Raw genomic sequence first — 25225 nt, forward strand, 5'->3', positions numbered from 1 at the left:
AAAGACATTTTATAAATTCTTAAAAAAACATGGATATGTTCATTTTTTTCAATTGATAGTCCTCTGTTTTTATAACAGATTGCGTTGAAATGTCTGGTTTTAGAAAAAAAATGTTTGTTTGAACAAACTTATAATTGTTCAAGCCTCAATAATGCTATTATTATATTTTCCAAACGATTGAATTTTATAATAGCAAACGCACGTATAAACACTGTCGTTCCAAACGAACGGATTCAGTTCTATATTCCGGCCTAGACGTGAAGAGGGAAGCGGCTGCTTTCTCGGTCGATGGTTCGGCGCGGTTAAATTATATTATATTGTAATCTGGGACTAGTTGTCCAATATTTAAATATAGTACTATGAATTAATTTTTCAATTTCATAGAAAAAGCAAACCCTTTATTAATTAATGCCCATTTATTATTAATGAACACTGAATATTTATTTAGGTTAATGACTTTTTATCAAAACTACTTATCGTTTATTTAAATTACTGACCAAAATCAAATGAAATAACATAACAATATAGCTTTGCGGTTAGTAATTTAATTAATTAACATCTCTCTAATTAAAATTTCTCTGCAAAAATTTAATATGAAAATATTTTAAATTAATATTTACATATGATTATGAATGTCATTTGAATACTATTGCCAAAAACATATGTTCGGAAAAAAATGTTTTTTACCACAGATGCAAATAAACCTACATAGCATCAAAAATGTATCAGATTATTTCTTCAATGATAACATCGAATAGGAGCAAAAGGCGATTTCGGCAACCAAAGAATTAAATATACTAAAAAATTACTTTATTATTGACTTAAATTCCAAGTTTTATCAACATTTTTCATCTACATGTATTTAAACGTAATCAAATATAGGTATAGCTTTCATCGATTTTTTTAATTTTTAACATATAAGATTTAATGCATGATTCTCCCATTGATTTGTAAATGTAAGCGTTACTATTTACATAATTTTAACAATATTTTGATGTAGGTTTACATAAATTCTGCAGTAAAACGCTGTAAAAGTTTTCCGAAAAGGGTCTTTAAAATTGATACGTTTCCTTTTATGAAATGTAAATTTGATTTCCGAGGGTTTTATTACGCATAATTTGCTGGTTTTCAGTGTATTAAATTACAGCATACAAACCGAGTTTGTCAATATTTATCGGTATCGTAGCTAATATAGACTGAACGTCTTTCTGTGCCTTTATCGATTAGGCGGTGTCTAATTTTAACGCGTCACGTGTCTGGAACGCAACACCACGTGGAGAATTATGTCATTTTCACGTACTAGAACTCGATGTAACTTGAAAGACGATAGCTTTTTCTTATTGAGCATTTTTCCTTCTCCCCTGCGCCCTGCGATCGTAATGCTAAGTAGTATGTTTATTTCATATTTTGATGGCAGGAAAAGCGTTCGTGCAGCCTAAAAACTACCTTTCACATACATAATCATCTGTGCTATGATACGTATGGTATACATATATGTATTTATGTATTTTAGTAACACTTAACTACCAGCGAATCGATAAGGAAACTACGGGCGTTGCAGTAATCTCAAAATTTGCCACTAAAATATATTTTGTCCTATATTTATTTGGTTAGTAATAATGCTTGATTTATCAGTAATTTAATTAAGCAGTCAGTATTGTTTCGTTCAACGAACGAATTCTGCGTATTTCGGTCATAGTTGATACCACCGATTAACTTTCTATTCACAGATGTTTTCGAAGGCGTAAAAACATTTTTCTGTTAATAAGAAGCGCCTCACTGTCGCATTTAAAAACAAAATAAAGGTATATAAAGGGCCAAGGGAAAAATATTGATTAATTAATTTTTTTTGTAATAATTTTTTTTTTTTATATTTTATTTGAGAAATATATTATAAATTAATATTGTACGAATGATTTTACGATGTTTTTTGCCACAAAGATTCATTTTTTTAATTTACATAAATAGTTTTTTCAGAACTTTTTGCTAAGAATTTAATTTAATGACTAGCTTTATTATATCAATTTTTTCCCATTATAATTATTTTTATTCATTATGTTATTACAAAATTATTTAAATACTTGCCTTTATAAAATATTTTCAGTCTTTTGTTTTTATATATGACAGTAGCACGTCGTTAGCACGTCGCTGTTCAGCTCAACTTTCAACATAAAACTTGAAAGTTGAAAATAACACACTTGACCTAGCCAAATGGCAGCCAAAATGACACGTGTCAATGTCACTTCGCTACTATTCACTGTTTGAGAGGAGTTTTTGTGACAGATAGACAAATGTTTTTTACTGTTTTATGATATAAATCAGCGCTGTCCAACTGGCGGCCCGTGAATTAATTCAAATTTTAAAAATTAAATTAAAAAAATGAGATAATAAAAAGTCACAAAGCAGCAAAGAAAACACGACTAATTATCAAGTAAATTTTATGAGTAGATATTTTTAATAATTTTTAATGCCTAATTAAAATATTTCGCATATATGATTTCTGAAAATATGTCGCGACGGTGTCTAATTTTTATATTCATTTATAGCATAGAAAGTGTTAACTCGTACTTATTAATATTTATTCAAGATTTATATTATGGTGCCAAAAAATGCCATTTTTGTCATGAGGCCCGGAATCATTGTTTTCCCATGGTCTGAGTTGGCTCTCGGCAGCTATGTTCACATATATAAGTTGTTCACATATATATAATAGCTTTCTTAAAAAATAATAAAACTTTTGCACACTTGACATATCCATATATATATATATATATATATATATATATATATATATATATATATATATATATATATATATATATATATATATATATATATATATATATATATGACAAATTAATTGCGCTTCATTGTTAGAACACAGTTTTAAAAGTGCCTCTTCCAATCCCTCAGGCTTTTTTGGCATATAAAGAATTTCACAATTGAAAGGATCTGCAACCCAATTGATAGTATGAGAATCAAGATCTAGAAAGCAATCAGAGAATCTCCTCTGAATTTATTTAATTGTATCAAACAAAGCTAGATTTGCAAAGACAGCTGTCCTGTTATACTTTCTCTCTAATGATATAAAAATAATACTGATATTTATACAAGTGGTAGAAGTGTCTGAAGTAAAAGCTAATATACCACTTAATAATCGGGGGAGTCCATGTCTTTTTCATTTTTCGATTATTCGGAGGTGAAAACACTATTTTTATTGATAAATAAACGTCTTGACGATTAAAAAAATTGGTTAAATAAGCAATGATGTAATTATTAGGAACGTGGGTTCGAGGATTTGCTACTTGTGGAGATGTGCAACGCATTCCCTTGTATTTGGCACCGATTATTCGTGATTTTAAACCGTTTAATATGGACCTCGGGTCAGATACGCGATCGTTCGTATAAAGATGATGAAAAAACTTTGTTCTTAGAGAGTAAAAAAAAATAGTTTCATAAGCTTTTAGCAAGTCCTTGTGACAAATTTCGTCGCAACGATCACGGATGGTCTCTTGTTGGTCCTAATAAAAAATATAATATAAATAAAAAACACATTTTAAAATTATTATTTATTTATATATTGTATTTAAAATATATAATTTCAGTATCGAAGTCAAAGTTTAGTTTTTATAATAACCTAAATATTATATTTTACTCAATCATATAAATTCTATTGAACATTAGTTTTTAAATAAATTATATTTTGCACCCTTTAATTATCATTTTCAAATCTTTACTATCCTTTACTATCCAATATTATTATTTTCGTTCTACTAATATTCTTTTTTTATTTCAACTGATCATTTATCATATCAAATTCTTTATTCCTCACTTCTATTTCTTTCATACTTTCCTTCACACAATAAATCAACGTGTCATCTTTAAATCTATTACACTTCTTTTACTAAATCCACAGTATCATTTATTATATGTAACGCAAATAATAATGATCCATGTGTATATTTAATAATCAGTTTTTGAACCATAATATAATAATAAAAGTAATTTTTTTCAACAATATCTTTTTATTTAATGTTTCAATTATTATTTTATTTATGGTACAATAAATTGTTTGTCTGTTTCTGTTAAATGCTTCCAGAAATTCTGATCCAATCGGTGCAACTTTTACAATATTTTATTTTTGGTATCGGTAGAACCGTTACTATATTATTTAGGTTTTATATTTTTCTGCAATAATGCAAAAAAAATCTTCACGTAAAAATGAAGCCAGAGCCGAGTTTAGCCGAGGACTAATTTCAGCCAAAGTATATTTAATACTTTGCCTTGTGAAACTTGCGAAAGCAATCATTGGTGTTAAGTTCGTTGCTTAACAACGAACTATACGAGTTGTATCAGGAGCCTGGCGCCGTCAAGTATATTAAAATACAACGTCTCAAGTATGCTGGACATCTGTCCCGCATGGATGACTAGAAACCAGCGAAGCTACTAACTATTTATACAATATTATTATGACAAACCTATTTATCCAATTTTCATTATAATTTATTTTCAACGTTTCTCTTAGTGTTATTATTGTTAATAAATTGAATACAATGTATATATTATTGGTATTTAATCAAACATGTTACATGTTTGATTATTTATTTTTGGGAATTATAACGGGTCGATGTTGGGCCGCGTGACGCGCCACGAAGGACTTGACCTACATCGAGTTTGACGCCCCTGGCGCAACATTTTTCGGGCTTTTCTAACTTTTAAGATTTTTCAGGACGCACCCCTTAATGGGATTGAGATAACAACCCAAGTTATATGTATGCTAATTTTACTGCGATAAATGTCCCACTCTCGCAATGGTTTTAAAAATCTGTTTTTTAAAAAAATATGTTTATTGTTACAGGGCCCAGAACGAGACAATGGATAGGGCGATCTGAACGTTTATAAATATGAGGGTCGAGACTGTAGAGAAAATGACGACTCCGATTGAAGAAATGGTAGACGAGAAAGTCAAAGTGAGTACACCACAGTTATTTACCCCTTTCAAAAGAATGTACTTTTTAGAATCTGTAAAAAAAATTTGAATCCAATATTTGATAGAGTATTCTGTTCAATCGGTGATTATGCCTTTATCTCCTATATGGAGTATCAACGGGTGATTAAAGTGACTGCAGCATCACAACAGAATTGAATCGAACTTGACGTGCTTTTTTTTTTTTACGTGTTTTGAGGCCGAAGGAGTGTGACTTTTTTCAAAGATGATAACAATTTATCATAATATAGAAATATTATCATATCAGAATGCGGCTCTTATAAATCCAAAAGTCTTTGCTAGTGTCGAGTTTTATTTGTCGTTATATCGTATTCTCGTGATACGCTGATGACTCATGTCTGATTCTGTCTAGATGTGACCGAGTGTCATATATTTTATAGTGATCATTCACAATAGCTCTGGCGAATCGCAGATGAGGATGTTTACGAACCAATTGCATCACTTCTTGAACACACCTTCAAAATGTGTTCACGCCTTAACACTACAGATGATTACTTTGGTGTTCAAAGAAAAATGTTTTCTTTTAAGGGTTGTTTTTATTGACGATGATTGATTGATTGACTCATTATTGTTATATTTTCGCTAATTTTTTTAAAACTTAAAAAACTACTATTGAGACTAAATTAAAAATAAATTCCGCAATTAAATTGTTTAAAAATTATGCATAACTAAATGAATTAAATAAAATATATTTATTTTTAGTATAATACCCAGAATTTTTCGCTGCACAGCTAAAAATATCTCGATAGGTCAAATTTATAAAAAAAATATCTGTGCGCTTGGCGACGCGACGGCAGGACGTCTTCTGGTCAGTCGAGCGGACCTGTAATATATTTTTATTTTTTTTTTAATGTTAAAAATTGTTTATTTGTTTAAAAAACAGCTTAATTTTTTGTCGCTATCTAATATTACACATTATCAGGCTATAATTTCTAATGTAAAATTTGTTGTAAACATACTTAAAAATACTTTCTTACATTTTATCGTTTTCTTAAGTTGATCTATCAAATATTAACGATCAAACTTTATAAGGTAAAGCATACATAATAACGCACAACTTGTCTTACACGTTTCGAATTGATGTTCAATATGTTACTTTGAATAAATATAATGTATACATCTTAAAGCAACACCGTTAATAACTTCCTGAACTAATTTTGAAAATCCAATGGATGTATCTTGAATCTTACTTTGGTAATACTTGTTTTAATGCAGTAAACAAATTATATCAGGTTGTTCCAAAAGTCGTTGAATGAGTTAAAAATTAAAACGTGTAATACTTTTACCAAATTATATATTCTCCATTTTTTCTACAATTATTCTCCACATGTTGATCAATTTTTATGTATCTAATTTGAAAAAGAATGTTTTTTTGAAAGCAATAAATTATTTAATGTCTAAATATTTTTTTCTACTAAAAACTTTTTCAGAGAAAAAATCCATTTATTTTTTCTGTTGTCTTTTTGGATACATGTCTTGGTGTAAAATTACCATTCTTTAATTCATAAATGAATGTCTTATGTACAGTTTGAGTCGCTTTTAAACGAATTAGCTGAGCACACTGTGTCACTGACGTATTTGTCTGCCTATAATACAATAACTCATAATGAATTATGACCTTCATATCCCACCAAATGCATAACATTATCCTATTGGGGTGTAATCTTGTTCTAAGGGTTAGAAATGGGGGTTGATTGGCGTCCAACCACCACTTACAGTAAATGATCCACTTTTCGTCTTCAGTAACAATTCGACTCAAAAATAAATATTTATGTTCTAGAATCTTTAATTATTGACATATTCAGATTCGCTGCGTAAGGGTTTCCTCAGACAATTTACACCTATATTCTGCAAATTACCATTTTTACTAATTTTTTATATGATGTAGGTGTTGTCGTTAATTTCGGATCTGATTTACTGACAGCCCTAATATCCTCACTAATAATCCCCAAGGATCATCTGGCTTTACGTATATATTTATTGTTAAAATTCTTGAAACAAAATTTTTAAAACCACATTTCACACTTTCTAAATTTAATTGCATTCCTGTTTATTCTTTCAATTATAATCATTATGAATAATTTGAAGTAAGTACTTTTAAATCCAATTATAAATAAAAATTTTAATTTTTAATTCCAATTTATTTAAATATTATTTCTAGAATCTCAAATTTCTTAAAAAATAAATAGGTTTTCTTTTATTAATCATTTAAGTTGAATAATTGCAGCAGCTACTGTTAACAAACAACGAAAAATTAGTGAAATTATCGTTAATCTTTTAAAAAGTCCACTATATGGCAACACTGAGCAGCAAAAAAACCCAACTAATTATCAAGTAAATATTATAAGTAAATATTTTTAAGAATTTTTGATTCCTTATTAAAATATTTCGCATAAAATATAATTTCAGAAAATATGTCGCAATGGTGTCAATGTAGCAAAGAAAGGGTTAACTCGCACCTATTCAAGAAATTATATAACGTGCCATTTTTGTCATGAGGCCCGGAATCATTGTTTTCCCAGGGCCCGGGTTCGCTTATGTATTATATAGTGGTACCTCGGTTTTCGTTGACTTTTTCCGAAAAAAAATTGTTTCGGATTTCGTCGGTTGCCTCGGATTTCATCGGCGTTAACTTGCCAGTGTTTGTGTTGTTGGGCTTTTATTAATTGATTGCGAGTGTTAATGCATACTACAAATAATTGCCTTGGTTTTCGTCGGTTTTGGATTTCAACGATTGTTTTCGGACGGATTATTGAAGAAAACTTAGGTTCCACTGTACTTATATTTACGGTTAGGTTAGATCAGATTCTGAGGTATTTTCTGGATATTTTTTTGTTTATTGGGGTATGTTATTATGTTGTCTCTAATTGTCATTTCCGAAGATCGGGTTAAATTCTTGGTTTTCGGACTATTTTTATTGAGAAGCGGGAAGCTATTGGGAGTTTGACTGAAGTCAAAAGCGAAATAATATACCAGTCAAGATACGGATAGAAGTGTGTTCCGAAAGGAAGTGTCATGAACACGCAATGTTTGCGCTTCATATATTTTTAATATTATTTTGAAGACATGCTTGATTTTTTTTTATGATTTAAGGATCGCATGGTACATGTAATTTGGATACCTACTAGTCACATTCCATCGACTTGATATTTGAATTGGTTTCCTTGTATTTTTATGTACACCGACCGTCTTTTGTATGAGACATTTGCAAGTGGTTATAGTTTATCCAAATTTCCGATCGTCACGTGCGCTTGTATGATGCCGTCGTGACGAATAAACTTGTTCTGCAAGTCGCAAATACAATAGCAATTACTTTTATTACGCTTTCAACGAATTACGATGTTATTTCTACTCTTCGTGTATTTTTTTTTTGCTTTTCATAAATGGGATTGAAATAAAGCCACCTTGCGTAACGATGCGGGCTCGATGCGTATATTTAACACAACGCTCGAAAAGACGTTCAACTCGTTCAACACAATTTGGAGTTAGTTTTTGTCGCAATATATTCCCGGGGTTAAGTTAAACGGTCCAACTTTTTAAGGGGCGCCGTAATCCATTATCATCCCCCAGACTTCCGTTGATATATCTGACGGCACACCCTCATTACCGACGATATTTAATCTTTATCTTGCCGCTACAAATTATTCCGCTCGTCGCTTAGATGGCATCGCCGGAAACGACGCGGTTATGACTCGACATCATGCGATTCCACAAAAAATGCTAGATCTCATAATTAGCGACGTTTTATAAACGGTAAAGATAGTAGCGCTATAATGAGAATGCCCGATTTAATAGAAATCAGATTAGTTTGTTTGGAATGTAGAGGTTTTCTGCCAGCATTGGTTGCGGGAACGCGAGCCATGAATAATTTGAGCCAAGCATTATAATATCAAATAACTCGCACGCCAATTCGGTATGTGTATGTAATATGAAGCATCCATCACGCGAATTGGTTAAAGGTCGCGCACACAAAAGACTCTCTTGAAACTCATATATCGCGTATGAACTCAACCCCAAATATAAACATTCACATCGAGTGGATGTCGGCCCTAAACCACTAACGTTCTACCTCAGTGATTCTCAACATTTTCTTATGGGCTAACAGTAGCTATCCTTACGACCTAATAAATATCAATTTGTTCTCGAAAGAAAATAACTCGAGAGTGGATATTCAAAATCTAGAAATGAGATTTAGTGCAGTGAAGTAGTGTAAATGTTGGAAAAGGACGTTAGTAAGTATTGTGAAAATATAACACTATGTTTAGGATTCGCGGAATTACTATAAGGAAGATTACTCATAATGTTTTAAGGAATAAATTATACATATAAAATATACAGATGTGGCCAATCGAAAGTTGATGCATTTTTACATATTTTTGAATTCATAATAGATAATTATAATTTATTGTTAACTTTCGTTTACCGTTAATATTGTTAAAAAAATACGGGTATTGTAAAATTAGGAATGTATAATTGCGTCAATTCTGGGAAAGGTGTATTTTTTCGTCGTCCCAGCAAGTGCATAATGGCGAGCTTCTAACTCAACACGTGCGCGCGACATTTTGTTTGGTTCTATTCTTAGAAAGCAATTTCGAGGACATTTAAAAATTAGAAGCGTGTAAATAAAACACTTTTGTAACATTTTAACAAAATTATTTTGGCGTAATTTCACCTTCATTTTTAATAAATTCTTGTATTCTGCCTGCCATCGATAAATACAGATTTTAAATTAATTTATGATCGAACTCCTTTATCCACACTTTTTTTAGCTTCTTGGAACATGGTACATTTTTTATGGCATGAGTCGTTAAAAATTTCTAAGAGTCGCTAAAAAATGCATCTTTTTGTTCTAGAATCATTAATTATTTGCATATTGAGATTCAATGTGCAATATTTTCCTTTATCGAGAAAATTGATGAGAGACTCATATTCTGCAAATTAACACCTTTCATAAATTGTTAAATGTCTGTGAACTGATGAAGGCGACACGTTGAGATTTTGTGTTAGCTTCTGTTGTTGTTTTCTGGAAGTTGTCCGAACCGAAGTTCAACTGAAGTCGGCCAAGGTCGCCGACACTGCCATACATTTCATATGCCGTCCGGACAGCGTGCGTGAATGACGTACGCACGGCGGCTGCTGTCATATTTGCACGCGATCGAAAAATGTGCCAAATAATCGCAATTTTTAAATTGTCATATTATTTAAATTACGCTACTGATAATTATATAAGTTTATGTGGGCACTCACCAATACAATATCAGTAAAAAAAATTCGGTTGTAAATATTCAATTTACGCAAAATCTTTGTCGGCTTTTGCAAAATGCAATAAGGCATAAAAATGATACTTCAAAATACGAACACTGCATCTGTGACTATCCTAGAATTTGTCGCCATCGATTCTAAATAAGAATTCGTTATGGTGTGACATTTATATAAACCGATCTAGGAAAATACATAAGGATATAAAACCAAGTACCACTAATTATTTTTTTAATTATTTAATTTTATATGAAAAAAAATATATTAACGATATCTGTTAGAAGAATAAACTATTAACAATATAATTAATCCATTTTGGTGCCCTAAAATATTCAAAGATGTCAGTAAGAGTCTTGTTTAAGTCCCCGATAAGCATGTGGTATTATAACTTGACCACGTGACCACGATGCAGCGCTCGACGTGCGTGTTACGCGCATACTGAAATTGAACCGAGCTACTCGTTCTATCTCAATTTGCGAAAAACTATATCATTATCTCTCTCCCTCTCGTCACTTAACACGCAAGAGAGCGAAAGGGGAAGTATCTCACCGCTGGCGCTCGAAAGAGCAGCTCCGACTTCGGTCCGTTTGCCGACAATGTTCGGAAGCGCCCGAAGCTGGCCAAGTCGACTGAATTACCCCCACTTTACCTCCCGTTCTCGGTAACCTTGGACAACTTCCGAGAGATTTTAGAGCAGGCAGAACCGAACTCGACCGAAGTAACCCACTATATTCTCCGTCCTTGGCCAGCCTTGGCCAACTTACAGAGAGTGTAGTGCAGGCATAACGTTCATTTCGGACCCTAATATGCTCACTAACAATTGCGAACGAAAGTTTTAGAACCACATTTTACACTATTTCAATTTAATGGTAGCCCTGCTCATTGTATTAAATATTTTTAAAACTGCTATGACTGAGTTGACAATATCAGATTGTTTTATTAGTCCTTGCGTTTTTTATTACATTTGAGAGCACACGAGAGCTCAGCCTTGAGCTCGCTACCAGTTGAGCTCATGCCAAATCGACACAAACAAGCTTTAAACCTTCAGACTGACACAATCGAAGTTCGTGAATAAGCAGCAGTCGGAACCTTTCTGAATCGTAAACATTGAAACGACACGAACGATCCCTCATAATCTATATATCATTTTTTTAATTTGAACATAAATACACGCATATGCCAAGCATTAGTTTGGCAATCCTTCGCGTTTTGTTCAATAAACATATGTAGATAGTTTTCCATTTCAACGCCAAATATGCGTTGCTAGAGCCAAGTAGATTCTACTACTAAACAGATGTTCCTTCATTCCACCGTAATTCTAACATTACGTCAGAAAGTAATCCTGCAAGTACGCCTCCAGATAAATAAACGACCCGAACGGACCGACGGCATCTGCGTCACGCAGCCAAACACGTGTTGTTTGCGTTTCTTATTTATTCGGCCGCACAAAAGCGCTGTGATTAAGCAATAAATTAAAAAGCAACCATCGAAAGTTTCACAAAAAACAGGCGCGCTGATTATATTTTCACGCGAGTCGTGCCGTGGAAAATTGAAAAATCGGAGCGCAGAATTTTTCTTTAGCGTATATTTACAATTGGGGTCGCGTGACCGACGAGCCTTATGTATATTTTCATAACCCTCGGTATGCTCCATTAAGCCGATTTAGAGTCCAAACCTCCCCGACGATCCGATAAAGACTTTGCCTGCGATTCGCTACGTCGTTAAATCATACCGGAGAGATTTTATCGGAGAAAATGCATCCATGATTGCTAACTCTCTAACTTGCTCTTATATTCATAAAATATTCGTTTATGCAATCTCGAATGAAATTTGAAAAAATCATACATCCGAAACGCGAGACAATGAGACGCTTATTCTCAACAAAAAAATGCTTTTACGCCTTCGAAAAACATTTTTAGTGTCTATTATGGCCGAAATTCTCAGAATTCGTTCGTTAACGAAAACGAAACAAAATGTTGGAATATTGTTATCGTTTCATTGTCTCGAATTTAGGGTGTATGTTGATTTTTTTTATGTTCCTTGCGGATTAATGAATTGAGAATACCGCAAGGAACAACGCTGAGACCGTCCCCATATTTAGGCGTCGTGCGCGAGAGGACAGGCTACTAGTGAAAACTCCCCTTCAATGGTATTGAATAACGATTCGGCCCTTTTTGTGTAACGTTCGCTTTTACGACCATTACGTAAAGCGCGTTCCGGAACGCACACGTGACCGATTAATTCCCAAGGGCTCATAGTGATGCAAGGCGAGCTTTGGATCGTCGATTTCGAAAGTTCGACACCCCGTCGCGCTTAGTTTCCAAACTAGACAAAGTCCAATCCGGCGACAGCGCTCCCGTCATTAATTATCGCGGAAAGTTTGCCTTTTTGAAATGGAAACAAACACAGGATCGGAATTAAAGTCGGCCAGTTCGATTCTGCGAGGCTCTGCGCTTTTTTTTTTTGGTTTTGATCTCTTTACTGAAACGCTCGGTCCTTTGTGACGTCTCTCCCGAAGGCTATTAAAATTTATAGCGCATTTTTCGCAAACTTTTTCGTAATTGTGTGCGAGAAAAAAGCGAAATGGTAATGCCGAGCTTTTATCGAGCGTCGCTTCATGTCTTTGCATCTAACGCATACTTTGCGCCGGAGCAAAGTTATCTCGTAAACACGAGCAGGTCGCTCGTTACGAGAATCTTCACCTTGCATTGACTTCAAAATAAAATCTAGCTTCGTCTACCAATATAAAACGTGGTTATACTGAGTTATAAAAGCACGCACATATATACTACATGTATTGTATAATAGGATAACACTTTACATTAAAAAGGTAATTTACGAATAAACCCTCAAGAAGAGCCAGACGTAAACAATGATCACCAGAGAGTGAAAACTATAAACATTAATCACCGAAACTTATATTACTGTTATAAATTACAGTTTTCTCTGCATAGCAATGATTTGGATGCATTCGATCTGTTGTAGACTATAGAGTGATTTAAATTCTCTCCGTCTGCCCTTTAATGTCGGAAATTGCTATATTGCGTTATTTTAAATTGTTCTTATGGGGGTCCAGACAATTTATAGTCCGCAATTCACCGCCAGCAATTAATCGCTAGCAGTTTACCGCCACGTCAATTGATCACATGAACAATTTATATCCTACAAATGATCGCCAGGCAATACATATAATTTATATGTCATTTTAAATTGAAAATAATGATTTTTACAATCAAGTGTAGCTAAAAATGAAAGTTATATGCTAGGTATACATTTTTTAAATACATAATCGAAATATTAGTAACCCATATTTTAAGAATTTATGGACTATTATATTACCACAGATTAAAAATTTAGGGCTCGAATTCATTTTGAATTTTTGCAGCATACCTAATGTTATAAAGTTAACTTATTGCTTTATTGTATTATTTAATACATACTTATTGCTTAAATAATATATTTTTTAATATTTTTGTAATTATTAAAATAGCTAATGTATCTATTAAATTACATATTTTCATAATAGGTACATTTTTTATTGTTGTACTATTCTCTCGTAGTTCATAAAATTAAAAAAAACGCTAATCGTAGCTTAAGGCAGAAGCTATATGATTTTCTCAAATACTTTTCACTGCTTTGAGGCGGCAAAATATACTAGCAATCATTTGTAGACTAAATGAATTGTTTATGCGATCAATTGCCGCGGTGGTAAACTGCTAACGAATAATTGCTGGCGGTAAATTGCTGGCATTGGTGTTATTTTTCTTCGTAAAATACGGTTTATTTTAGTGTAAATCGTTCTCCTTTGTTGTTAAGGATTTTTTTTGTTGTAATACGATCGATAAATTGATTGTTTTTATTGCGTTAAAGTAGTGCAGAAAAAACTCGTTTAAGGCGATTTTTTTGTTTTCATTCAGTTCGTGCGGTACCCATTTGTTTTTCAAGTCAATTGAACTTAAATAATTTTACGATTATGAATTCTTTAAATTTAAAGCTAGAAAAGTTCCCCTTTATTCTATATAGTCTGATTTTTTACATTTTATATGTTATTATGTTTACTTGTATTGTTATTGAATTCCTTATTTTTTTCTTGCATAAGTAATTTATACACTATTTTTTAATTAATGCTCTCATTGAAACACCTTCAATATTATTTAGGAGATATTTGTGATTAGAATAAATTAAAAATAGAGCAATTTTTTTATATGAATAATATATTTTGTGGCACTTTTTTATCATTCGATAAAGAAGAGATCAAGCTTAATTAAACTTTCTCGCATCCAACACTGCCACCCGCCACTTAATCCTAAATTACATCTGTAAATTATATACTGAACATGTCTACTGCTAATTATAAATGCTATAACCATACTTTCTATTGTATGCTGACAATTTTAAAATATTTAAATCTATTATTACGCCTACTGTTTATTAATATGTATAAGAGATTAAGATTCTCTGAGACGCTAAATGTCATATTTTAAAATTTTCTAACGTTTTTCTTACGTAACAATATTTGTAATAAGAGTGTATCATAAAAAATGCGAAGAACCTCAATAATACATTGGGGCTTTGTATATTAGAAAATGGTTTGGTATTATGATTTTCAGTGCGATGAAATTTTCTTGAATATTAGAACGCAAACAAATACAATTTTTACGGTATTTATTATCTTGAATATGATTCACTGAGTTCCTGTAGAAATGTGTATGTAAATTAATATTTCGTACATTGTACCTATATATTATATTTATTTTATTTTTTCACCAAAACACGCTCGTGCGACTAAAGAGCAGTTGAATGTATTGTAGTATCTGGACAGATAATGGTTAATATTTTATATACGGAAATTACGATTAAACTTTATATTTAAAATTCAATTAGTATAATCTTATCCAATATGTGTTTTTTTTCTGTTTGTATATATCAAAGATATTTATAATGCGATTCATATATCATACATACATTTTTGAAGTAGCATTTTTGTATTTAATCCCCTCATTAAATAAAGCGCTTAGGGCTTGAACAGAAGGAATTCATAAATATCATTCGCTTCATAAATGATAAATGAATTCATAAATGACAAGGCTGTTCCTGCAGAATGTGCCGAACACCTTTAGTACGAATTGAATCATTTAGTTCACTGCTGCTCAGATGTGGTGGAATTATATTATATTATGTTTTCAATCTTATACAGAGACCGAAGTGTTGATAGGTATACTATAATTTTAGTAATTCATATCTCAGAAATAAATTAATTATCAATTTGCCAAATTTTCCCATAAATTTTCAGGCATAATTTTATCAAAGTAAAGAGGTTTTAAATTCAATCAAAATTGAAAAATTATATATTAAATTTAAACTGCTATTTTATTTAATTACTTTTTAACAACAATCTAAGTCTTATGAAGTATGTGCAAATTGGCTGTCTATAGTCGATAGATGCCCGTATCATATTCAGATAATTTGAAAATATGGATAAAACAACTCATGAATTCTGCTAAAATATTTATTAAACATCATCTGTCTGACAATTACTCTTTTTAAATACATTAAAACGAGCGGAAAGAGATTATTTCATAATAAATTAACCATTCATCTACGCGCGCATCTGCTAAAAAAAACATGCGTGACACAAAGGATTAGTTTTGCGGAAACGGTGCAATTAAAATAATATTTTCTTAATCATTTATAGTTAATAATAAAGTTGTTATTGATTCTCAGACATTTAATCTGGTGGTTAATATTTACTATAATTTACATAGTTGGTACAGATTTACCTCGTTGTAACGAATTGATTTATGGCGGATACTTTGACACAATCTGCCTTAAGGTTTTTTCACAGTGGTGTCCCATTTTATTAAATTTTGCGTCTTGTACGTTTTAATTCTGTCTTTGCATATTACTCGCCAAGACTGATTTTCCACCGGTGATTTAATAACATAATATTCAGATTCTCACGCCTGCTTGCAATACTGGTAGTACCGGTATTAAGGCAAAAATCACCGGTATTATAAAATAAAATACCGGTACTGCCGATTTTTTTCCGAACATTTTATTTGTTGAAAACGATATCTCCATAGCTTAAACTACAAAAACAACCAGGCCTATATTGCTTGAAAGCAGAGACAGAGAATAAAATAATGCTTATTTTAGCGGATTAACCAAAGTAGTATTAATATTTTTTCCGACAATATTAATGAAAATGATAAAAAAAAATCGGACCAAAAGATTTTTGTATACAGTAATCCTATTGATTTTTATTAGTACTAGCAGCTCAGAAAATGAGCGTATAAAGTATTTTTAGAAGTACCTGAATGTAAGGAAGATTGTTTAAAAGGTTAATTTTTTTACAACATGAAATATGCATAAATAGACGGATAATTATTAATAATTAGTCATAAATTTGACATGCTTGCTAATTATATTTTAAAAAAACATAAAGACGACAAAAGTAACTATATTTTTATTCAATGTATTCAAAGCAAATGTTAAAAAAACAATTTTAAATCAAACAAATCTATAATACAAATCATAAATTTCTACAAAACATAATTATACTTTTAAGGGATAATATTTTATATATCGAAGCAATAATTGCCGGGGTATTCGAATGTTTAGGGTTTGTTAATCAATAAACATTGATTCATTTATTCAAATAATAATAATAATGTCACTACCGGTATTGATTGTTTTGTATCATGGTAATCGGTATTAAAAATCTCGGTAATATTGCAATCCCTACTCATGTCTCTCAATTATATAAAAGCTTTTCGACGGTTTTTAGACCTTCTGATTTAATCTCTCCATTGTGGTGTTCGATTGATGAATCCAACAATGCAATATTATTGATGAAAGTCCACTATATAAGAGGTGAGGTTTACTAGTTTTTCAACTGATGGTTATGCAAGTGTTTTTAACCAGGTGGGTGACAATAGTCATCGCGCGATTTTTAGAATTAAATATTGCTATTTAAATCAGAATATAGCCGGCTTACATTTCTTTAGTCAATCACTTTATTCTATATTTAATGTAATATATTAATATATAAATTACACAATACTATATAGCCTCATGATTTTTTTTGAATATGTATCAAACTCATATTTGCGAAGATTTTTTATCAGATTCTATCCGTATTTGTGTTTTAGCGAATTTTTGCTGGGGGATTGTTAGGTCCAATGTATTGCATTTAACTGAATGAAGCATTTTTAAAATTGCTAAGGGGCGGTGTCGACAATCCGTCGATGCTCGGTGAATTTCAGTTGCAAGCTGAATGCGTCCCTTATTCTTACGGACGCCAGTGTTTGAGAACGCTTCTCAGCGTTCTCAGCGATAGTTATGAGGAGCTGGATAAAAATATATGGTATGGTGCTAATATATTCTAAGTGGGCACAATATTTTATGATATAATTATTGTTAATAAAATGGTAATCATGGCGCATTGGGGAAACCTGTCAAGCATTGTAATAAAAAATAAATCTGAACCTCATTTGGAACCTTCTTCTACAGGGAAAACGTTTTTAAATGCTTGATTTTATATTCTATTCATAAATCAAATAGTAATATTACATTTTTAATCCGAGAATAAATATAATAAATAGAAACTATTATATAAATAGTATGTATTTTACGAATTCACATAAACGTTAACCACAAGTGAATAGTTTCTACACACGTCAAGCATGTTGGCGAACTAAACATCAATATTTGCTGTTAGTTGAAAAAAAGTTCTTATATTCGAGTAGATTTAAGTGGAATTATGTCGAAGGCTCACAATTGACCTCATTCTCAAAAAATATTAAAATTGTCAGAGCGAAACTAGTAAGATGAAATGCTGCGGTATATTATTGAGAGTAGCGAAATCAAGGACGACAATATAATAGAAGAAACGAGAGGATATATACTGTGAGCAAACACAATTGACGCTTTCTCTGAGCATAGAAAGAGCTGGTTTTGTGAATAATTTATCGACCATGGTGCGCAGTTTTACTCGAGCTTATTTTTGCGACGAAATTTTGGCTTCGCGTTCGCATAAAAAAATATTTTGATTAAATTGGAAATTTCATCGTAAAAAGGTAAGCTAGAACGTAACTTGTATGTATGCAGATTACAAATAGACGAATTGAAACGTAGCGTCGTTTCACCATCCAGAGTTTTCCCCTTTGGGCGAATTGCTCCGATTGTTCCCTCTGTGTGCAAACACTTCTGGCAGAGCTGAGAGCAAATGTTTGACAACTTTTGTGTTTATTCTCGCACCTTATTATCGAATAATTTACTATTTACAATATGCAGCAATTAACGGCTGAACCTTTAATATAGCGGATGGTTGAGAAAGTTTCGGACTTTGTAATACATCTAACGCACGTTAGCGATAATTGCTTTATCGGCAGGTCGCTTACAATCGTACGCGTTTGTGTTTCAGAAATACATTATAGAAGTTTTTTCTTTCATCAATGCGATAATATTTGTGTATTTATCTAAGAGCGTATGTTGCTCATTAATGATATTTCAAATACAAATGATAAATCATAAGAATTAACTGGTTTTCTTGCTATATGTGTATAATTATTTATTGTGGTTTTACAGACCTGGATTAAACTGTTAAATAAAATAAAAAATGCTACTAGGAATTTCCAATAAGTAGTAACACCAGAAAAGCCGCTTTAATAAGATCGTTTATTCGGTAAACGGCTTATATTACACCGCGTTTCAATCTCATCAACTTGTTTATGGATTGGCTGTACGAAATGTTTGCGCGTCGGCTCTGCGCCCCTTTGTCTACACCGTTTAAGGGTTGTTTGCGTTTCAGGTTAAATTTGTAAAAATCTACCCTTTACACTAATTGCCTCTAATCTTCGCAATCGATAAAAATCTCCGTGTTATTGATGGGGGTCTAAATTATATTATGGGGCGAGATACAAAAGTCAGATGTTACACTTTGGGGATTTGGTGGCTAAAAACGAGCCTTCTCACTCAAAGTGACTCTATGAGCCGGCGCTTATCAAAGCGTACTCCTATGGGAAATATTTTACGAATAAACCTGATGCTTCTTGTTCAAACGAGCATGATTATTTCGAATTTTTTGCGTATAATTTAAATTTCTATAAAACACATTACTAAATTTGTGAAACACATTAATATATATTATTTTTTAGATGATCCATCATAGCTTATTAATGACATATGTGGTATGAAGTTCAAACTTTTTTGCGCTTGACCATTTTTCGGTTAAAGGCCCACATTTATAGATGGCTACACAAAAGTCGCAACTATGCGTCACCCGACGCGAATGTAATATTGTATATTTATATGTATATTAATATAAAAGTACTATATTTAAAAACGACTAAACCAAAAACCATGTTTTTGGCTCAGTACGTCCAATTTTAAAATCTGTTTTAAGAACTAAAAAATAAATTATTTAATTAAAAACGTTTAGATTTTGACTAAAATTGCATCAAGCATAATTTTTTAGTACAACCATAAGTACATATTTAAGAAAAAAGTCAAATTAGATGAATAACTTATATTTGAAAAATCCACAAAATATTTTAACGAATAAGTAAATTTAAAATAAATTTAAAACGCTCTATGGAAACATTTTCTGATAATGAATATTAAAAATATCGGGTCCGCCCTTAATCGTTGCAACGAAATTAACCCTGAATGACTTCCTAAATGTTCATAAATAAAACCAATGGATTTATTTGTATTCTCTGGACTTTCTAAGAACCATGTTTTTTCATATTTGGCGTAAAACGATTGCTTTTCTAAGCAAGCAGCCGTTAACAGTTTCAAAAGCACTTGCATAAAAACGTGGATAAAGCAAGGAATACGATCAGGGCTTAAATATCTCAACCGAACAAGTAACACAGGTTTTAAACCCAGTTTATTCATTCCATAGATTGACGACGTTACATAATTTTTCGATGTAGCAGATTTTGCTATATTTATTTTAATAATAGTTTTTTGTTACAATTAGATTTATTTAATATTTTTAAATTGTTCTTGTAATATAGAGAATAGGCATAAACCAGCAACTTGTATGTATTTTCCTGTATTTTTAATATAGTAGTAAACGCTAATATCAACAAATTATATGATAAACAAAGTCTGGTTCCTCCCTAAATCATAAAGATTGAGAAGCGTATTTCCACAATTCTGCAGGATATACGTATAAGGAAAAACATACTGAATTACTTCTTGAAACCCTTAACTCTAGAATTACTACTTTGTTTCTGACTTTAAATAAATTAAAATTCAGTCAAATTGACACGTTAAATACGCGCAATACGCTCATAATACATACACACAATATAAAAAAGCGTAGTTTAAGCATTTATTAGGCGGTTGGAAAGGATAGTGTTGATTCTGACCGTGCGCTTTGGCGGTAACATCATTTATTGGCCTAAGCTGTTGTACTTTCAACTTGCTCTTTTATTTTTTATTTTTTTATTACATCTTCCGTGGTACCTTGACAGGCCCAATAAGCCCAATGTGTTACAATGGGGCAAATCTGTACCAACTAAATAAGTCAGTTATAATGAATATAATGAATACCTATTTAAAGTTTAAGATACTATATTACGAGTTACTATGGTGGGTGAGATTGTTATTCTCCGAGCGGTGGTGGAAAAGTTGGCGGAGGGATGATGTCAGTGGAAGATCCTTAAAGTTCTGATTGGTGTGGCAGCGACAGTATAGCGGAGGTTGATCCCTCTCTGCTGCGGTATTCGTATGGTAGAGTCCGTCTCAGGACGTGAGTGTCCATGACCGTATGTTGTCCGCGGGCGAGCAGGGCTGGGCGAATATCTTAGTGTCTGCCCTCTGCTCATTGGAGACCAGCTTTAAATATTCTGAGCTGCAAAGCTTGCTGATAAATCACAATCATGCAGCGATAATCCAGCCAATCGTTGCACTCATTTCTTAGAACAACGAAATAAGTATAAGCCTTTAGAAAGTGACATTTTCTTGATGGATATCTCTGAGGTTGAATTGCGCAACGGGATTTTTGTGGCCTTACGGTGATATATTGTTTCCCGTGACCGTTTCGTAACATAAATATTTATCGGAGAATCTCTGCGTGTTATTTATAGGGAAAAACTTTAGTTTCAGTCTTAACGAGAGTCGTAACAAGAGCCTTGTGTGATTGCACTATTGTCTAATTTATGCTTATTGATAAATAATCACTTTTGGTCACAATAATTAACGCGAGTTTCAATAATAAGATCCCTCACAAACGTGTGTTCTGTGTGGTCCCCACAAATTGATAACCAATAAATGTCATTTTAGCTAAAGCCGGTTTTTTAATATTAGCGCATTTTTTTTAAATAAAAATTCTAATTTGCTCGACCCGTTACTAATCTGAGACGTTACAGAATATGCTATTCTGTTCTTAACATATTTCTCAAAATAAAATTATTTAAAAACCTAATTTCTTGGCCTTAACAGTTTTACTTTAAACTTGGTCTTAACATCTAATTCAAAATAAAATTATGAACTGATTTTTTTTATTTTTATTTTCATTTTTTAAGTGGCTCAAGGAAAAAGCTAAAGCGTTCTTATGTTGTCAGCTTTTAAATTTCGCCCGAAACTCACACTAGATTGCACCGGGCGATACACAGAAAAACGTACTTCTATTTTCCCGATCCCAAATTTTAGAGCCGGAATATGTTAATCGAATGTATTTCATCCTTCTTTGCGTCTGTGGCAATCCTAATTCAATTTAAGGCATCGTGTTTCGTACATTTAAAAATGTTATTATTAACTATTTAAAATATAATCAATTACAGTTTTGAACGTTTTTATTTGATAAAAATTGTACTGATTTGCACTAAAAATATAACATTTTTTAATTTAAAAATGTAAAGTGAACAACTCATATTTTAATGAGTTATATGTATAGTTGTATTTTAATACATATTGATTAGCAATTATTTATTAAATTAAAATTGTTAATAAACTATGAATTTCTCAGACACAGTTTAAAAACATAATCAATTTAATTATACTAAGTAATTTTATCTTAGTGACAAAAATGTTTTATATTAAAATAACATACATATCATCTTTGTCAAAAGTATATATGTATATTAAATGAGTTTGAGAAAGATTAGCATAATGATAATGCAATCACTGCTTGTGCATATTTTTATAATTAAATAAAGTTTTATCTATTTTAGAGCTCACTTTAGGGACGAAAATATACGAGATAAAGTAGATTGATGAGTTAATCTGCAGTTCTTAATTAATTTGGGATTAAGAGTCTGTTTCAAGATTCTTCTTGATATCAAGTATTTAAAACGTGTTCGCCAATGAATTAAGCAGACTTTTCTGAATTATTTCTCTACATCTATCTCAAAGACTGCTTTAGTAAAAATTTGTATTTATTAACCCATCTTTTTAAATAAAAATAATATGATTATTTAGCAACTCAAAAAAACTTTTTATGTTTGTCACTGCTATGCATAACGGTGTAACGTTTGAAGTCGAAACGGTAATGATATTAGGTTTAAATTTTGGATTTTGTGCATCTCAATAAAGCTTTTCTTTCAGTTGAAGTTTATATATGAGTGAAAATATTTTATTAAAGCAAAACGACGTACGAAAGCTTACAACTAAGCTGACACTATACGTCCATTTAAACTTTTCCTCGCCCGAGACGGCTCCGTCTGTCTGCGTACTGCTATTGATTCTGGTTAAGAGCAAGTTATAGCTGTACAATATAGGGTGTATACTATACATAAATTATAATGATTTTAATCTTGGCGAGATAAGAATGGTAAATGCGCGTATGTATTTTTTATCCGCTGCGAGTACACGTCCAATTTAAATAACGGCAGGTTCCGGACGCGCATAAATATCGCATGAGGCCAAAGATGAGGCCAAAGGAAGTACAGAAATTATTAATTCGCTGTTCCTTTTTTTATTATTCGACCCCAAATTTCCGATGAAAAGTACCGGTCGCGAGGTTAATTAACTACGCGCGAAAAACGTGTAAACAAGTGGCACTGCGGTGGTCGTGGCGGAAGTGGACCCAGTTAATTCTAAAACCTTTCAATAATTATTATATTTATAATAAATATAATATAATATAAAAGGCTAGGACTGTATGTATGTATATATGTAGCAATGAATGTGTATTTTTCAGTGAAGTTATATTTTCACTAATATAAATATAGATATATATTTTTATTAGCAAAAATTGATTTAACTGATAGTGAAATCATATGCTGCTTTAAAATATCTATGAAATTCAAATTGACAGTTGCGAAGCATCTATTTTCTGTTCAAACTCAAACCTAAGCTAACGAAAGTCTTAAAACTAATTACAGTTTTAGAATTTTTATTAGGTCAAGTCAAAACAGCGGAAAAAAGTACACCAGACGTCGCATTTCGCATATCGCTTCATAGTTTGTCTGCAATTGGATATTACACTATATTTAAAAAATATGATAGCTATTCTTTTTTTATGAGAGTATTGGTCAAAGTATATTCAAACCGAATTTTGGTCAATAGGAGAGTGCAAAAAATAATTATCACTTCTCAGAAGTCAAAAATTCACGTCAAAAGCAATAAAATCGTGTCGGCGCCGTCGCAGTGGGAACGCTCGGTAACGAGCGTTCCCACTGCGACGGCAACGGCACGATTTTATTGCTTTTGACGTGGATTTTTGACTTTTGAGAAGGGATAATTGTTTTTTACGCTCTCCTATTAGGCAAAATTCGGTTTAGATGTGCTTCAATCGATTCTCACTAATTGTAGGACGTAATATTGTTATAAAAAGTCCTAATATTAATGCTAAATAACCGTGAGTTTTCGCTGTGACGGCGACGGCACGATTTTATTACTTTTGACGTAGATTTTTGACTTCTAAGAAGGGATAATTGTTTTTTCGCTCTCCTATTCGCTCAAAATTCGGTTTAGATGTGCTTCAATCGATTAACTTATTGTAGGTCGCAATATTTTTATAATTTTTTTTATATATGATTTATTTAAGCACTTTTTTATGACTAATATTGTTCTAAGCGTTATTTGTTTTAGTATATTGACTCTTGAGAGTGTAGTATTTTGTAACAAATACATATAAAATAACTCAATTAAAATATATATACAATTACTCGCTAGTTCATTTTTTTATCAATAAATCCATCATATCCTATATGATGGATTTATTTTGATCTTAAAAACCATAACCAACCAATATTTATGTAGTATATAACGGTTTTTGAGGGCAAAAAAACTGTAGTTTTATTTATATTATCATGAAAATTTTCTTAAAAACCTGAGACTTTATAAATATCTGGTCTATGTTAGTAAGCATAATTTAAAAATGGTAGCTGTTGCTTTTTTAATAAAAATATTTAAACATCTTAATGGGAAATATCGGTTTTTATGCACACGATAACTGTCATAGATTTTTAAATCAGACAAAAATTGATTTTAAAAAAATTTATCCCTTGCAATTCATCGCCAGCAATTAATCGCTAGCTGTTTACCACCGCGTCAATTGACCTTATAAACAATTTATAGCCTACAAATGATCCCTAACATTACCGACTAGAAGCACTGAGATGTGTTTATATAAAATTAGTATATTGAGATGGCAAGTCTAAAAGATTAAATTTTTTAAAGGCTTAAATTATATGCTGTTATAATTTTGCGAAAAGTCCATTTGCTGTTTAAACCCCATCGAATTAATCTAATGGAAGCACAAAAACTATAATTAGTTTTAGAACATTTATTAGGTTAGGTTAGGTTAGGTTTTTGATAGTATTAATATCATTTTACTATACCCTATTTGCGTTAACACAGTCAGTTCGAGAGCTATCCATTTCATCATTATTCATAAAGTACACGATACGGATATACGCTCGATATATTTATCAGTATTTTATAACATGTTTAATAAATATTGTATAAAACGTAGGTTTTAAATATTTTTTATGTATAAAA

General features: G+C 31.6%; 1 protein-coding gene across 1 annotated transcript in view; it reads left to right on the forward strand.

Annotated features, from left to right (window-relative positions):
• Syn2 (Syntrophin-like 2) overlaps positions 1-25225 on the forward strand; it is a 57605-nt gene that overhangs the window by 1760 nt on the left and 30620 nt on the right. Inside the window, exon 2 of the mRNA XM_088185167.1 lies at positions 4859-4970. Within this exon, the coding sequence (XP_088041293.1) occupies positions 4905-4970 (66 nt within the window). The 5' untranslated portion in view covers positions 4859-4904. The remainder of the gene's footprint in view (positions 1-4858; positions 4971-25225) is intronic.

This window comes from Plectrocnemia conspersa, unplaced genomic scaffold (genome assembly GCF_051122295.1).
Source record: "Plectrocnemia conspersa isolate PC_06_02 unplaced genomic scaffold, ASM5112229v1 ptg000004l, whole genome shotgun sequence".
Classification (NCBI taxonomy): domain Eukaryota; kingdom Metazoa; phylum Arthropoda; class Insecta; order Trichoptera; family Polycentropodidae; genus Plectrocnemia; species Plectrocnemia conspersa.